The sequence below is a fragment of the Mesitornis unicolor genome, unplaced genomic scaffold (genome assembly GCF_000695765.1).
Source record: "Mesitornis unicolor isolate BGI_N332 unplaced genomic scaffold, ASM69576v1 scaffold17283, whole genome shotgun sequence".
Lineage (NCBI taxonomy): Eukaryota > Metazoa > Chordata > Aves > Mesitornithiformes > Mesitornithidae > Mesitornis > Mesitornis unicolor.
In genome coordinates this window covers 45951-63524 of record NW_010174300.1, presented here as the reverse complement: position 1 = coordinate 63524, position 17574 = coordinate 45951, and the positions used below count along the sequence as shown (strand labels likewise).

At 41.0% G+C, this 17574-nt stretch overlaps 1 protein-coding gene across 1 annotated transcript in view; it reads left to right on the top strand.

Moving 5' to 3' along the window:
- Window positions 1-1729: 1729 nt before the first annotated feature.
- F13A1 (coagulation factor XIII, A1 polypeptide) overlaps window positions 1730-17574 on the top strand; it is a gene marked incomplete at its 5' end in the record, with an annotated part of 21492 nt that continues 5647 nt past the window's right edge. The window contains 6 exons of the mRNA XM_010181002.1: window positions 1730-1953; window positions 8246-8349; window positions 9152-9240; window positions 10218-10371; window positions 10949-11236; window positions 15292-15452. Of these exons, the coding sequence (XP_010179304.1) occupies window positions 1730-1953; window positions 8246-8349; window positions 9152-9240; window positions 10218-10371; window positions 10949-11236; window positions 15292-15452 (1020 nt within the window). The remainder of the gene's footprint in view (window positions 1954-8245; window positions 8350-9151; window positions 9241-10217; window positions 10372-10948; window positions 11237-15291; window positions 15453-17574) is intronic.

Below are 17574 nucleotides of genomic sequence, written 5' to 3'. Positions count from 1 at the left end.
AATCCCTAACGTTCTGTGATTCTGTGATAGCTACTGACACATCCAGTTGCTGACCACTGCACAGGGAGGACAGCAAAGTTCCAAACAGCTGTGTGCAACTAAAAGGGTTGTTCTGAGCTAATTTTGAGTCTCTCTCAGAGCTGACAATGTTTTATCACCAGCCCAGCTTTCCAAGGTTACTATATTGTACAATCTGGATAGTCATCCATTAAAAATGCTAAAACATACTGAAAAAGGTCATTAATCTTGAAATTGTCAGACAAATTATTTTCAATGAGCCCTGATGGCTCATGTGCTGGAAGACTGGGAGGGCACTTGAATTAAGTTTAATCAATAGGTACATATGGTATTGGATGCATCCAGGTAATTTGTCATCCAGGAACTTGAAATGAATGTGCAGCATTACACTTTATTGAGAGTCACAGTAGTGACACTAATGAATATACAAAACCCAGCAGTAGCATCAAGGGCCATTCAACATTGCAGCATCAGAGATATTTTTAAGTAGGATTTTCAGTAAAAGTGTTTTCCCTTTCAAAAAAACCCCCTGTTTTCTGCAGAACCATGTTGACTCCTAAATCTGAAAACAGGAACCTTTTTTGTACAAGAGACAAAATATTTCATCTGGAGAAGCTGAGATGATGTGTCACCCTGCAGTCCACTCCCTGCTGAGGACTGTGCTCCATGCCTATTTATCAGCCAGGATGCAGCGCAAACACAGAAGCCCAGTGATGCTTTACTGCACTTCAGACGTAGCCATAGCTTTTCCACATATCCCACATTTGCCATTTCATAGGTCACAGAATCATAGAATGTCTTGGGTTGGAAGGGACCTTTAAAGGTCATCCAGTCCAACCTCCCTGCAGTGAGCAGGGACATCCTCAACTAGATCAGGTTGCTCAGAGCCCCATCCAGCCTGACCTTGAATGTTTCCAGGGATAGGGCTTCTACTACCTCTCGGGGCAACCTGTTCCTGTGTTTCACCACCCTCACTGTAAAAAATTTCTTCCTTGTATCCAGTCTAAATCTAACTTCTTTTAGTTTAAATCCATTACCCCTTGTCCAATCACACTTGTCAAATGGAAAGAAGAGTCATCAGTGCTACATTATGATGGTCTGAGTTTTAGGGGTAGGGGCTTTTTTTTTTTGGTCTTCTTTTTAATATCCTTTATGGGAAGGGACTATTGACTGTAAAATATTATTACTTAGCAATCAATACAAATTATGTTCATACACTCTAGCACTGACATTTCACTTGCAAATAATGCAGCTTTTCCTGTTGTTAACAATAGTAATTTTCTGCTTTATTCTTTGTCTTCTCCAGATCCCTTCTGTCGGCAAATGTCAAACAGGAAAACTGCAAATCAACCAAAAGGAGATACTTTTAAATAATTTTCTTTTTAGCACAGTCTCATGATTCTCCTTGTTTACTGATACTAGGAAACCTAATATATTTTGCATTTCTTGGAAGCTCAAACTTATTTTTCTTTATACCACATTTGGTTATGCAGTGGACCTATTGCACACAAATTTCCCCTGAAAAGCTACAGTGTGGTCGCTATGCAATATTCTAAAAGTAATCAGCTGCTTAGGTTATAACCATTGTACCACTACATATCCTGAATGCTTATCATTTTGGGACCAAATAAAATATTTAACATATTCTATATAAAGGCAGATAGGAGGATTATTTGGGTTGATTTGACTGAGTTTTCCTATTTTATTTTAGTTATTAATAGTTTCTATTCATTCCATCATCCATGAGCACAGTCCTCGTATTTGTCCTTCTCATCACACTTCTCTATTTCCCACAGTTCTGAGGTGCTTGGGGATACCTGCAAGACTCATTACCAACTATTCTTCAGCCCATGATAACAATGCCAATTTACAGTTGGACTTCTTTCTGGATGATGAAGGGAAAGTGGATACCAAAATTACAAAAGACTCTGTCTGGTGAGTTTTCCTTACAAATGCCTTTATTGTGTCAACTATGGAAGTAGTAAAAAACATGACGGCAATGTCTGTGGTTTATTTGTTTCTTTGTGCATTAAAGAACACTGCTAGCTTATGTAAAACAGAATGAATGGATTTTTAGGAGGCTGACTAATATAAAGTGCTTGTCATATAAAGAGACAAACCATAGGGGATCTGTGAGATCACTACTGGTGTTACTATTTGGCATAGTGCACATTTAAGCACAGTGGACAAAAGCTGGGATGGGTCTGTGCTCCTTAGGGCCAGGCCATTTCTCAAAATGGGAGAGAGTAGGGCAGGCACTTCCATCAGTCTGCAACCAGGCTCAAATGGATACCTCAATATCCACGGAAAACCACTCTTCTTGATTTGCTTCTGCCTAGTTCCTATATTTGTAGGCTGGATTTTTACATTGTGTACATGCAGTCACTGTCACAAGTAGGTACTTTCCAAAATAAATCCAGTTCAGCTGAAAAAGAAACAACCCAAGGTATCATACAAGTTACTGAAATGCTGTCACCAGATTTATAAAAAGAAAACCCCCTAGGAGCAAGAAATGTAGTCTATGTATTCTTTTGGAGAAGACAGTCCTCTAACTTCCTCCTCAAACTCTTACTGTCTCCTGTCTGACAGGAGAAGTGTAGCATATATTGATTATATGCTCTGTTCAGTAGAAATTATGTGTGGATTATTGGGTGTCAAGCCTCTCCTTCTCAGAGTGAAGCAGTGAATGTGACCTCTTAAACATATTCCTATACTTGTCCTATTCAGTGTTAATATACCTGATTTGTGTCAATGTTATGTTCAACTCATCAACATAGCTGCTTATCAGCATGTTTCATTAGCAACTTAGTCTCTGGAAGTTTTTATATTAAAACTGTAATAAACCCCTTCTGTGGTGGAGGAAATGACCTGTTGCTGTAACCTCTTTTATGTGATTTCCATAATCTGTTACCAAGAGTGAATCTAAGAAAAACAGTTAGATTCATTTACATCTGTTACACAGCATCACAGAATAGTGGAGACTAGAAGGGACTCCTGGAAGTTATCCGACTCTCCTGCTCAAAGCAAGGTCAGCTAGAGCAGGTTTCTCAGTTGAGTTTTTAATATCTCAAAGGATGGACACTCCACGGGCCCTCTGGTCAACCTGTGCCAGTGCTCAATCACTCTCACAATAAAAAAGTGTTTCTTGATCTTTACACAGAATTTCCCGTGTTTCAGTTTGTGACCACTGAGGAGAGCCTGGCTCTGCCTTCTTCACCTCAACTTCCTAATACACACGGATAAGATTCTACTAAGCCTTCTCATCTCCAGGCTGAACAGTCCCAGCTTTCTCAGCCTCTCCTTGTTTACAACCTCTGGTGTATCAGCCATTCCTTCCAGTTTTCTGTATCTGCAGACTTGCTGAGGGTGTGGTAGGTCTCACCATCCACGTCATTAATGAAGATGTTGAACAGTATTCGATGCATTATCAACCCCTTGGGTACACAACTAGTGACTAGGCTCCAGCCGGAGTTCATGCCGCTGATCACAGCACTCTGATCCCAGCAGTTCAGCGAGTTTTCAACACACCTTGCTGTCCATTTATCCAGTCTATACTTCAGTGGCTTGTCTATGAGGATGTTCTGGGAGATGATGCTAGAGTTAAAAAAAACAACCAACCAACCAACTCCCAAGCACTGGTCTCCCCCTGCCTACTTAGTCATTGATTTCATCAGAGAAGGATACCAGGTTGATCAGGCATAGCTAGGCCGATGTAAATCCATGCTGACTACTGCTAATCACCATTTGGAAATGTTTTCCAAAAGAATTTTCTCTATAATATTCCCAGAGATTAAGGTGAGGCTGACAAGTCTGTAGTCCCTTGGGTACTTCTTCTCTTTCTTGAAGAAAGGAGTGATACTTTCTTCCAGTTCTCAGGAATGTTCTCCAGTCACCATGACCTTTAAAGATAAATGAGTGGCCTTACAGTGACATAGGCCAGGTTCCTTAGCACTTGTGGGTCCATCCCATCAAATCCATTGGACTTCTGCATGTCCATTTTGTCTAAATATTCTCTAACTTGTTCCTCCTTTACTGATGGTAAATTTTCATTACTCCAAACTTCCATGCTGGTCTCAGGAGTCTGTCATTCCTGAGGGCAAATCTTAGCAGTGAAAAGCAAGGCAAAGATGGCATTGAGTATTTTAGCCTTTTCTTAGTCCTTTGTCACCAGGTCTCCTGCCCCATTTGGCAGAAGTCCTACATTTTTCCATAATCTGCCTTTTGATACTGATGTACTTGCTTTTCTTATTGCCTTTCATGCCCCTTGACATACTCCATTCAGTCTGAGTTTTGACTTTCCTACACCTGTGCTTGCATGCTCAGACAGCGTCTCTGCATTCTTTCTGGTTACCTGTTCCTGCTTCCACCTCTTGTGCACTTTTTAAATGTTTGAGTTTAGTTGGGACCACCTTGTTGACCATGCAGTGCCACTTTTGATTGATTTCCTGCACATAAGGATGGACCATTCTTAAGCTTGGAAGAGGTCATCCTTGAAAAACAACCTGGTTTCTTGGATTCGTCATCTCTCCAGAGCTGCCTCCCATGGGATTCTTCCAAGCAGGACCTTAAACAAGCCAAAGCCTACTTTCCTGAACTCCAGGGCTGCAGTGGTGGTATCTGCCTTGTACCCTCCTGTTACGATCCTTGGGGATTCCCAGTTCTCTAAGCTGCATCTGCTCTGTGTGACAGCAGGACCTCAGTGTGTCACATGGGGCTAGTCCTTCTATTGCTTACAGACCAGTAAAGGAACAATCACTCTTCTGAAACCTCGTCTACCTATAAATGATGTGAAACAAACCCCAATGACTGGTCACCTCACTGTTCAGTCTATATACACCCAGTAATGGACTATTGCCATGCTTCAGACTTTTCACTGTCTCATGTCATCTTCTCCCCTTCTCCTAATCTGATCTGTGAAACGACTCTCACCCACTTTTGACATTTCTTTTTACTTTCCTACCTATCCTTTTCCCAGCTGTTTCCCAAGACTTCTTAATTCAATACTGTTTTTTTTCCATTCTTCTGGGACAGGGCCAGATCATCCAAAATAATCCTTGCTACACTGAAATCCGTATGCAACTTCTTGCTAACATTTCATCCTCCCATTCTATGTTTGCTTTCTTTGGCTTGATTACTTTTTTAACTGCCTTGTTCACCCTTTTATCCTCCTGGTGCATTTATTAGTACATGGTGCACATAACCCTTTGGGCATGACTTAATATATTATACACCTTTTTTCATTTCTCCTCTGTGTCCTTTCTCTTCATTACTCTGTAACATACCATGGTAGCTCACATTCTGACTTTAAATGGCTTGTGTCTTAACCTTGATTTTATTTTTAATGTCTCTTTTACTTCTTTCCTTTTTTTTAAAAAGGACAAGCTCAAGGTATTTATAATGATTTTTTAAATGTATTTCTCACTTTTATTTATAATCTCCTGAAAACTGGAAGCAAAGCTCTTTTTCTTTATTAATATATCATTTCTATTGCCTTGTACTGCTGTAGCTGGTCTGTCTTCAGGTTTTAAATACTCTCAGACTTCAGGGATACTTGGAGCCAGGATTTTTAGTCCAATCAATCTCTGAGTGTGGGGCTCCCTCTGAATGTTATCTGATATTTATTTATTTTTATTAAAGATCATCTTCTCCCTCAGGGTAGGAAACAACGACAACAGAATACATACAAAATTACACAGACTTTGCAAAAAGTTATTTTTATAAAGCTGGCCGGATTTGGGCTCATCAGTACTGCCTCTGTCCCCTTACTTTGTTCTCCTTGTCTTTCTTAATGATGATATAAAGACATTTAAAGAATGTTTCTTTTGGATGGGAATCAAGACTCACTCCTACTGTGAGGTCCAAGACTGATATCAGTACCTCAGCAGAAACTTGCTTGAAGTTACCTGGCCCCACGGGGGTTCATCTGTGTCCAGGCCCATGGAGAAATCTCTTCTGAGACCTCTGCTCTCCCATTCACTTCCAGCTCACTTTTCTCTAATTTCTCACTAATTTTATCAGTGCCTCTCTCAAACACAGTGCCTGAGCTTATTACCTAATGAAAGGGCGGCAACTCTTTCCAGCATGTGCCTGTCTCATAAGCAATACGAGGTACCTTTCTTAAATTGTTTTCCAAGCATAAAACCCACCTGGTCATCTTTTATTAATTTCCCCATCGCTTTGTTTAGTCTGTTCGTAATTATCCCTGTAAATATTTTATGGTCACTACATTGATCTGTATAGACATTCTTGCTTTCTTGAATGTCTCAAGCTTGCTGTAGAATGCAAGAACTACAGAATCAGTTCAACATATTGTGACTGTGGAGTCAGCTTCTCGGCTGTGCTCACTTCTACCACAGAGAAGTTTCTGCTACATTTTGGAGAGGCAAATATTCCCCTCATCCTCCTTTCCTTAATACTCATGTGCTCTACAAGCCATGTCTTTCTGTCCAGTCACGTTCAATATCCTTAAGTGTATTTGTTATTTGCATGGCAGCAGACCTAAACAAATTGCTTTGCTGTTGCGCCCAACACTACACCAATAGAAGAAACTGCTAAGAAAGGTCCTGTCCCATAGGATGAATATAGAAAAAAATATAGAAAAAGTCTGCATTATCTAGTTACAGAATTGAAGCAGAGCTTCCATTTTCCGTACTGTTATTCACGTCTCTCCTTCCTCTGGTTTTATCATCCTTCCCTCCTGCCTGCTCTCCAGGTTCTTCTTTCTCAGAACACAAAGCCAATGATACATCTGAGTTTGATTCAAGGTGAATCAGTGAAGGCTTCGGGGCAGGGATTGTCTCTCTCAAATGTTGTCATAGCAGTTTTCAAAAACCTATCTACCACAAAGCGTGTCCCCATTCTCTGGTAGCCCTCAGCAAAGCTCCATGAGCATGATTCAGCATTGACTACTCTCAGCAGCATCAAAAATTCTCTGAGTATGCGTCATTTTCCTTGAATAATTCCTTTTTCTATTGCTGCTTCATTAACTCTCCTAACTGACAAGTTTTACCCTGATCCAAGCTTTCATTTCCACTTTGAAATGTCTTGTTAGACAAGGCTCAGATCCTTCCAACTGCTCCATGACTGATTTTCACCTATTATTAATTAAATGGTCAGAGTTTAACAATCCCCATTTTGGGTGCTAATATCATTGCATGTAATAGTGGCTGTATCAGAAGCTATACAGACGTAATTTTATTCATATCTGCTGTAGGATATGTATCATTTGCAAGCAAAATTGCCCCTTTCTCTACTCCTTCCTGCTTTTATTTTTTGCAGTAATCAAATTCAAACACTTCACTGTCTTTACTGCAAGACCCTCTTCCTAGATTGTCTTCTTTTTCTTGCTTGTGCTCTCCCTTGAATGTCGGTAGCATTGCAGGAAGTTACAAGATCTGCCTTTGTTTTCTGCTCATCTTTGAAACATTCTGGGCAGAATATGATGGTGCTGTAGTGTTTTTTTCTTTCCTAAGCATGCAGCCAAGTGAGGGCATTTCAACCCTGAGCACCTAGATGAACCACTCTCAGAAATCCACCTTTTGTACTGTCCTGGCCCCCAGTGGTTGTAGGTGGGCATTATGGAAAACTGTATGTTCTAGGAGATCTGACCTCCCTTATTGTCATGATAGACTGGGAAGACCTTATAAGGAATCCACAATGAGGAAAGTCTTATAAAGCCTATGGAGGGTCTTTTTGTCAACCAACATGGAAACTAGCTAAGCATGTTTGTTTTGAGCCAGGAAAACAAAGCCACACATAAGCTATGAAGTTGATCCTGAAACTTCTTCAGAAGAGGCATCAAAGCTTCAGTCTTAATAGCTTTAAAGCAGACCGTGCTTCAACGGCTTGAAGAAGGTTCAAAGCTTGCTTTAGCAGACAGACTGAAGTGGAGATAGGGATTGTAGTTTGTGTAGCACTTCATATAATCCAACAATCTCCAAGCATTGGGAAATTTTCTCAGAGACATTTGCATTCAGAACACAGTAAAAGATTCAAAAAGCTTCTTCAACTTGCAGTCAAGAAACTACAATTAAATACTGTGGCCTTCAGGTTTTAACAGGTAGTTACCAAACATTTAGATCTAAAAATCTATTATCTAAAAAGAGCCAACTTTTTCACTCCTAAACTGGCAAATGTTGTTACTGAAGCAATGACAGGACATAAATTTGTTTTGGTCTGTATGCTTCTTTCTAAGAATTTAATATTCTGGTCTCACCTCTCATGTAAGGAACTATCATTGCTGGAATGAAGCTTGGATGACTAGACCTGATCTTCCTGTTGGTTTTGGAGGATGGCAGGTTGTTGATGGGACACCCCAAGAAACGAGTGATGGTAATATTGCTGAAGTCCTTTTTAGCTCTCTTTCAAGTGCTTGTGTTCTTTGTGGCAAACAATGAACTAAGCCAGTGCCACCATATGGCTGGTGACAACTTCTTGCACCAGATAACCACACTTACCTATGCTCAGGGCCTTCTCCTGATTTGTTTTAAGCTCTAAAGTAAATCTTTCTTTATTATAACACTGTCCATGACACATGTGCACAATATCCTGCATGAGAAGGGTCCTGCCTGGCACAGAAAAAATGTAGTCTCATTGCAAGAAGATGGCTTCTAAAATTTTGGAGGACCTATACAGGAGTCTGATCAACTTAATTCACCTTCATTATATGTCAGTCAGTTCCTGCAGTCCTTACTAAACTTACTGAGCAGGCAGTACATAGGAGAGAAAAAGTGAAAAGCCACTGCTATTTCCTCAGTCCTTAATTTTCCAGTTCTTAAAAGACACTCTTAGCAAATTTGCAGTGAGGTCTTTCTCAGCCTGTGGTATAACTGAGCCATCCCATAATTATCTGCTTTAAGCAAAAATGGCTTTAACTGCATTTCAAGCACTTGAGACTTACAGTGGACTTTACAGTGCCATTAAGGTACTGAATCATTAGATTGTTTCAGACTTGAGTATGTGTTCTTTAGAAGGCTGGCAACAGAAATTAAGCTTTTCACTTGTTGGTCAGGAGTTCCTGTAAACTATTAAAGTGTTCACTAAACCCCAAGAACTCATTTTCTTTGAGAAAATGTAACATTTTCACGTGTTTAAATTAATTTAGTCTCTCACTTTATCTGTCTTCTTCCCACAGGTATGTACAGGTGTGGCCCAGCCTCAGTTCAAGCCATTAAACATGGTCATGTTTGCTTCCAATTTGATGCTCCTTTTGTCTATGCTGAGGTACATACTTGAAAATTTTTGATGCATTGAGTGTTATCAGTGAGACCATAGATGAAACAGAAGATAGGGCTCCACTGCAATTTATGGACTGAGAAGTTATTTCACTCATACTCCATGTCAAAGAAAAATCTCATCATTGTATTTTGACATGCAGGCTAGTAGATGTGGTATGGCTCTAATGAATGACGGAGATTTCTCTAATCTCATCTTACCAATGTAATAAGCAGGAAAAGCTTCTCTGGCTCAGATGAAACTTCAGGCTGTGGCCATTTATCCATCCCAGATTCCAGCTACGCTGGCAAATGAGTCACTAACTCTAGCTGCTCACCTTCACACCTTGTTAGCTGTTACCTCTTTCTCAGGCTTGTCAGCAAAGCTGCTTATCTTAAGGTTCCCTTGCTTATTTCAGTCAAAATGGATGTAGTAATTTTAAAGAGGTCTTTGCTCACCGTGTTCATTTTGGCTGCAGTGGATCAAGGAGAGCTCACATGAGTGACTGGCAGATCTAAGATCTAAGAGGGAGATAACTCCATAAGGACTAAGAGGGCTTGGTTTGGAGTTTCAACCTCTTGCACCACCAGAGCTGGTGTGCCCAGAATTGCAGCAGCTGTAGAGCAAACCTCTCCCTAATTGAATTGTATATCACTTAGGACAGAAGAGAATAAAGATATTTTATCTATCAAGCATTCCCCTCTTTATGGTCTAAAGCTTTATGGTGTAAGGAAATTGTCATCATGCTCCCCAAATCCAAACAGTATCTCTCTGGCCTACTTAAGTTTACAATGCCTGTTGTTCTGAAGCTGCAAATAGTGAAATTAATGTAGTCGTCGTTGTAGCAGATGACTAATTTTATAAATGGGACTTCAATGCAAGTGGGACTTCAGTTCAATGTGTGATCGTTTTGAGGGGAGATAGACTGTCTTCCTTTCCTCTTTCTACATCCATGTAGCTCAGTCCTTTTTCATTTGATTTTATAGGTAAATAGTGATATTGTTTACTCAAGAATGGAGAAAAATGGATCCCAAGTGATATTAAAAATTGACACATCCCATATTGGACAGTTGATTGTGACCAAGGAAGTTGGGGGTGATGGAATGGTGGAGATTACTGAGGACTACAAGTTCCAAGAAGGTAACCCTAAATGAGATGGGACTATACTGATGTAGATTTACCTTAGTCCAATCTTGGATGCTGGATTTACAGAGCTCTGGCACCGAGGGAGTTGCAAGAAAAGTTGCCAAGGTGCCCTCTGGAACTCTTTATTTGTAACATCATCCCAGAAACACTGCAGATACCTTGAGAACAGCACAGACTTTGCTACTCTGAAATGCTTTTGACTGAATAAGCTGTAGTTAAAACAAAGGGTAGTCATGCAGTAACAAAAAGCTTTCAAAACCATTCAAGGCTTTCTGTGCAGCTGTTAGACATCTTTTACTCAGGCCAGATGTTTGCACAGAGTAAGGCAGTGTAGCTCCATTAATATCAATTAGGCTAGGTCAATGTATCTGATATGGCTTGAATCTTTAAGACCATCTCACTTGGTGGTTGTGAAGTTCTCTGAATATTAACTTCACCACAGGAAGGTTCAATGTCCTCATCCATTCATTTCAGCTACCACAAACTATGGAAGATGCACCCTTGTGATCAGTGAGTGGGCTAATGCAGTACCCCTGTTTCTCTTCTAAATTTGATTTTCATTCATTTCTAGGATCAGAGGAGGAGAGGCTGGCTCTTGAGACGGCAGTGATGTACGGTGTTAAAAAGCAAACTACCCAGGATACCACATATCAGCCACAGACAGATGTTGACATGGAGTTTCAAGTGCAAAAAGCAATCCTTGGCAGTGACTTTAAAGTCACTATAACTTTCAGAAACAAAAGTCGCAACCACTACACTGCTACTACACACCTTTCAGGAAACATAGTGTTTTATACAGGAGTTGCAAAAAATGAATTCAAGAAGCACTCTTTCGATGGAAAACTGGAACCCTCTTCATGTAAGACTTGCATAGTTGTTTTCAAACCTGCTAGCTTAATTTCTCTCTGTCATTACCTGTTACTAATGTCTACCCATGGGTAGAGCCAATTCTAATGGCTACGGGTAGGATACTCAATCGGGTATGAGGAGGCTCCATTCCCAACTGTGGCTTTCCACCAGTGTTGTTTAGAGCTAAGGCTGTTTTCTTCAGGCTGTTGCTCTTCGCATACTGTTTTCTTACACCAAGTTGCATGTCTGGGAAGTGTTAATTTTTCCTATTAAGTAAAAAGGAAAGAAAAAGAGTGCAGATATTAAGATGCAAGTTATCATTTGTCATACCTTTAGTCTCCTAGCAGTATCTCAGCAAGTGAAGGAAAAGCTCGGATTCCCAAGGGTATCATTTACAGGGATGAAAAGGAGAATATCTTGTCTTACCTGGAGGAAGCTGTCAAGCTCTGTGTGGGTCCAAGGGCACAACTGGCTTTCGAGTATTAGGTGGTTCAGGATTTTATATTTACAGCAACCTGAAAAGCTGATCTGTAACTGGAATGTGCCACTATAGAGCAGGTGCGTTTGTTAGCTGGGCAGGCAGCCCCAATGCTGAGTTATCTTTACAGATGCGGTGTTTGCTTTTCCTAGTGCCCTCTGGACTCTGGTGAGGAGATCCTGCCTCCCTCTTCTCATGAGAAAATCAGTTCCTGGCAGCCTACCTCAGGCATCTGAGGGCAGGATTTTGCACAGCTGAAAGCAGGGAAGAGGGATGTTCTCCTTTTTATTATTATTTTGGACATAACCAATCTATTCCACGACAGCTGTACTTGAAAAAGAGTGAGTCAGCATTGAGGACCTGCTGTACTCCAAACCATTATGGAGCCGGCTGGTTGTAGATCCCTGGCTTCTCCAGCAAGAAGTGACTGCCAACCACTTGTTCTTCTGACAGGCCAGCGCTCTTGGGTCAGTGCCTCCAGCTCAGCAAATGTGATGAGAATGCGCTCTTATGGAGTCAGAGTATCTTCTACTTGAGTTTGTTACTAAGGAAGTCAGGAGCAATGATTTTGCCTTCCTGATGCAGCTACTGGGCAAAAGTAATCTCTGCTGAGTGCTGCAGGAGTGGCAGGACTTTGGGAGGCCGAAGGATGGGCCTCCTGATCTGGGTCTGGTTGTGGATCACAGCAACCCTGGCTGACCCCTGAGCTTTTTCATCTGTCTTGCCTATCTCATCCCAGCTCAGGAGACACTATGAGCCCTCACCCCTCAAAGAGAACAGGTTTTGCCTCAGTGAGTAGCTTCTGTGGATTCACAGTTCTCGCCATGCTGTGAAAAAAAAAATCCTGCACTTAGAGCATCATCTAAAACTGCACGTTTTGATTTGGACTTGATTAATCTCCATAAAGTAGAAGTCTGCTTACAGGGATCTACAGGTGAAGGTTAATAAAAATTCTGTCTCTGGTCTATAACAAAGCCCTGACAGCTGCTTGCTGTTTTTTTCTAACTCTCTGACTCATTTGCAAGGGGTCTGGAAATGGGCTGACTCAGTTGCACTGGGTTTTTCCAACACAGCCTATCAAAACACGGTGTGGGGTTTTATATTGGCTTGCATCAGATACTAAATATTTTATCTGGAATACTGCAAAACTTTTTGGAGACTTGGCTAGGTACAGTAAAAAAATCCATTTCCACAGCTCAGTTTAAATTCTGTGCCACTTCTTTGATAAGGGAAAACTCAGTCTTTCATCTGCTCTTGCATCAAAGGTCTGTGTAAGGTTTTATTACCTAAAACATGCCTTCTGCATGCTTTGAGGGTCATCTATTTCCTCTGTACAGGAAATGAAATTAATAGATTATGTTTAAGCATTACTGAGCCTCATAATTAATTTTTTCTAAGAAAGTAGATGGTTTGTAAAAAGCTTCTTGAAACTGTGCTGGAAACGCTGAATTGACCGATGGTGGGTGAACACAGACTAAAGAAAGGCACCAGAGAGAAAAGAACAATTATTTTGGATGTGTACCAAAAGCGTGTCCTCCTCACTGCCTCTGGCCAAAGAGACATGTTCTGAAGTGCTACCACATTTCAAGGTGGAAATTAGCTTATAGCTGAGCTACAGTCATTGACTTGTGGAGCACTTTGTCTCACAACAGGACAAAAAACCCTCACCGGTTATGCCATCTCTGAAGGTGATACATAAAACTTGAACATTAATTCTTTCAGCTTTTCCTTGGAAAGGAGTATGTGTGCAATTAGGAACACTGTCTGAGCAGATAAGCAGTGTGAAGGGAGGCAGAGTGATCATTTGCAACCCTGTGAGAATACTCTGTCAAGGGTGCGAAGGTAGGATACCTTCCAAGGCACTCAGGCAGGATTTGTAGGCTTCATTCATGGCAAAAAAGTGTGTATATATATCTGGAGGTAATAAAAAATTACAATATAATATGTATGTGTCAAAAGCATTCTTCCAGCTTGTGCTACTGAAAGAATGAAGTGACCTAAGTTTTCAAACAGGAAGTGAATGCATGATATTCAGAATAATGATTAAAGGAATTGTGTGGGTTGAAAACATCTTTGAGGATTTGAATAGCTTAAACCTTCCAGTGCCTTCAAAGGTGCTCTTGCATCTACTCAGTTATATTTAGTTTTCTTTTTTTTCTTTTGAAAGGCTGTAAGGCAGCTCAGTGTTGTGTCTCCCTTGGCTTTCCCAGGTGCAGTAAGTGGTACTGGCAACTTACCAGCACAGCCAGTGCTAAGGAAATGGAAGTCTATTATTCTGCTTTTTTTTTTTTTTCCCCTGTGGTGATTAAATTTAAACAGAAAAGTTAGTCTTTCCTTCCACTGTAAAGTAAATTTGTCTTTGATTGTAACTAGTTTATTTATTTACTTTACACAGATGAGAAATACCTTGCATGATTTATAATTTACAGTTTGAGGCATTATGGGAAATTCTTTTACAAGAGATACAGAGTGAGAGGGAGGGAGAGAGGGAGGGAGGGGGAGAACATCAAGTAAATTTAAGGCTGGCCTGGTAAATCCAGGTCAGGTGGTCACCAGGGGAATAGCTTTGAAACCAAATCAAGGAACTGGTTTTGATGTGAGCGGATCAAAAGAGTGAAAAGGAGTGAATGTGATTTACCCAACTGAGTCAGTTATCTCAGTGTGTAAAGCGTATGTCACAAATGCGATACAAATAATGGATAACAGTAATAATCATAGCTAACAGATGGGAGATCTTGATATGTTTACTAGGGTTATAATGAATGTTTATAGAGGCAGGATCTCCAGATCTATATATTCTGCCCAGTCACTTAGTTAACAGGTCTGCTTCTCTGCATCACATTCTCACACCATTATTGGCCTGGAATTTGCAGTTCAATATGGTTAAAATTAATGATTCCCTGCATCTCAACCATCTAGCTTAGGGGGACATGTTCCTTCCAATAATTATCGTCAAGAAGCACGTTAAAGCTCTCTAGCGGGCTTGCTAATGACAGGAGGACCTTCTTGTTAAATTTTGCAGGCACGTCTAGTGTAGGACAAAGGCAGATATCCAGACGTGTCCTGGAGAGCATGTGATCTCCCAAGTAGCCTACATGGGCTACACCCTCCAGTGGCTGCTCTGGTGGCATCTCTGGTGGCATCCCTCTGCCAGGAAGAGGGGCAGAGAAAGCACAGGAGTAAAGCAAAAGAGCAAACATTTACAGAGGTGACTCTCAAAAGCTGTTTTGGACCTTTGTGCCCAGTAGCTATTTTTTACCCGTCTTGCTTCTCGCTTATTTTGTGGTAGTGCCTAGAAACCTTCAACAGTGGCCTGGGCCGATGGTGATGGGCACTGGACAGAGGCTGTGCATTAACCAAGCCCTTGCCTCAAGAAGCTCACAGCCTAAATGTAAAGAGGACAAGATAAGAATGGGAATGATGAGGTAAAGAAATGAAGATAGTTGGGGCAAAACAAAGTAATTCTTTGGTGGTGGGCCACCCTTTTACCAAGGCACTTGTGTAACTGGCACTGGCCGTGATGGGAGGAGCAATTAGCCATTAAATTGCTTCAGATGCCTTTTTTTTCCCCCTGTTTCTCCCCTCAGCAAGCGCTTTTGATGTTCTGATCAAATCAAGTGAGTACCTGAATGACCTGCTGGACCAAGCCTCCTTTCATTTCTTTGTGACGGCACGGATCAATGAAACGGGGAAGATTCTGGCCACACAGAAGGCAACAGTCCTGGAAATTCCCACCCTGATGATCAAGGTAGCTCAGGGCTGGGGTGGAGGGGAGCAGCCACTATGCTACACACAGGCTGCTCCCTACAAGGGGGGGTGGGGGGGGCCCAGCCACTATGCTACACACAGGCTGCTCCCTACAAGGCTATCACATTGACTTGGGGTACAGGAGGATGTATGTGTGAGTTAGACCTGCAATCTAACATGGACCTTATAAAGCAGCAGCTGGCTGGAGTGTATGAGGGTGTATAGGTGTGTTATTTATTGTACTGAGTATCTCTACATTGAAGTCTGAGGCTGACAGCATCACTGGTAGTAGAGAGCTGAAGTGATCTCAGTGGAGGAAGGAGGGGAAAAGACCTAAGAAAGCTGGATAAACTCAAAGGGTAAGAGAGATTACTCAAAGTCACTCAAGTCTTTAGCTACTTCAAGGCCAGGTTGGGTGGGGCTTTAAACAACCTGGTCTAGTGGAAGGTGTCCCTGCCCACAGCAGGGGGGGTTGAAACTAGATCTTTAAGGTCCCTTCCAACCCAAACCATCCTGTGATTCTATGATTCTGCTTCAGAAGTTTATTACATTTAAAGCTACACAGCAGAGAGGCCTCTTGCTGAACAATGAAGGACACTGCTATTGAGGTGAATTTATTGAGGGGTAATGGACACAGACTGGAACACAGGAGGTTCCACTTAAATTTGAGAAGAAACTTCTTCTCAGTGAGGGTGACAGAGCACTGGAACAGGCTGCCCAGAGAGGTTGTGGAGTCTCCTTCTCTGGAGACATTCAAAACCCGCCTGGACGCCTTCCTGTGTAATGTCATCTAGGTGTTCCTGCTCCGGCAGGGGGATTGGACTAGATGATCTTTTGAGGTCCCTTCCAATCCCTAATGTTCTGTGATTCTGTGTGATTCTGTGATTCTGTGAATTTACTTGGAAAGCTCCTGCAGGTGTTGTGGAAAGTTCCTCCAAACTTGGACGGATAGCATGCATTTGGGATGATGTTTTCAGGATTTCAGTGGTTTGTTGCCACTCTGTGAATGCACTGTCAGTGGAGTTTCCTGAAAGTTCAAGCATTTCCATAGATGGTGGCATGATACCTATGAAAATGTAGAAGTGTAATGTTTGTGATAGGACAAGGGCTCTATGTTGTATAGAAAAGACAGGGCTGAGAATTGGAGTTCTCACTTCATAACTGGACATCCAAATAAATTGCTTCACTTGTAAAAATGCTGAGCCTTCATCTGCTTTGAATGATGTCATTTGGATCTGCTTTTTTCCTAATACTACAAAAGAAAATCAGAACACCTGTTCAGGAAGCTTTACATAAACATGAATGCAGCTCACTAAAATTCAGGACCTTGAAAGAAATTAAGTTTATAGAGCTTTTCGTCCCTGTATATTTATTTGACCCAATGTTCCTGTTTCCATATAATACAATATGTAGCCATCTGAAACAGCAGCCTTCTGCAGAAAAAGCTTTTAAAAATGTAGATCAAAAACTACAGTGAAGTTTGCAAAATATTTCATGATCTACAGAAATGTCACTATGATCTGATCAAATTATTGGTATTTTCAAATAAATGTTTTTTGGTTTACTGAGCATTCTAGAGAAGAGACAAACAAGAAATATAGAATCTACTTCAAATATCAGTCTTCAGTAACCAAATTTTGAAAGTAGAGTGTTCTTTCAATTCAATACTTAAACAGAACATCTTATACAGGATCCCAAATTTCAACATCAAAATAGTTTATCCTCCCTGCTGTTATGAAGAAAGGATCTTTACTATATGAGGTAGGTTGTTGTCCAATAAGCATGTCTTCTAGCAAAACTGAGTTTGTCTTTTCTCTGCTTCTTTGTGATGTGTAAAAATAGGCTGAAATTTTAATAGCTGGATTTTTTTAAAGAGTATATGAGCGTGTAGGCACACGTGTGTGTATACCTGTGTATCTATAAGGGAAACTTTACTGGTTTTTGTTAAGAATTCTGAAGAGGCTTATCTGTCTAGATTTTTTTGTCAGATTTCTTCATTGGATTTAACTGGCAGACTGGAGTTCTTAATGTGAGAGTAAGGGAGAAAAATGAAAAAGTGTATTTCCCTTCCTGTCTTCAGGTGCACCAGATCTTTCTCTGTTGGTCTAAGGAGATTGTCAGAG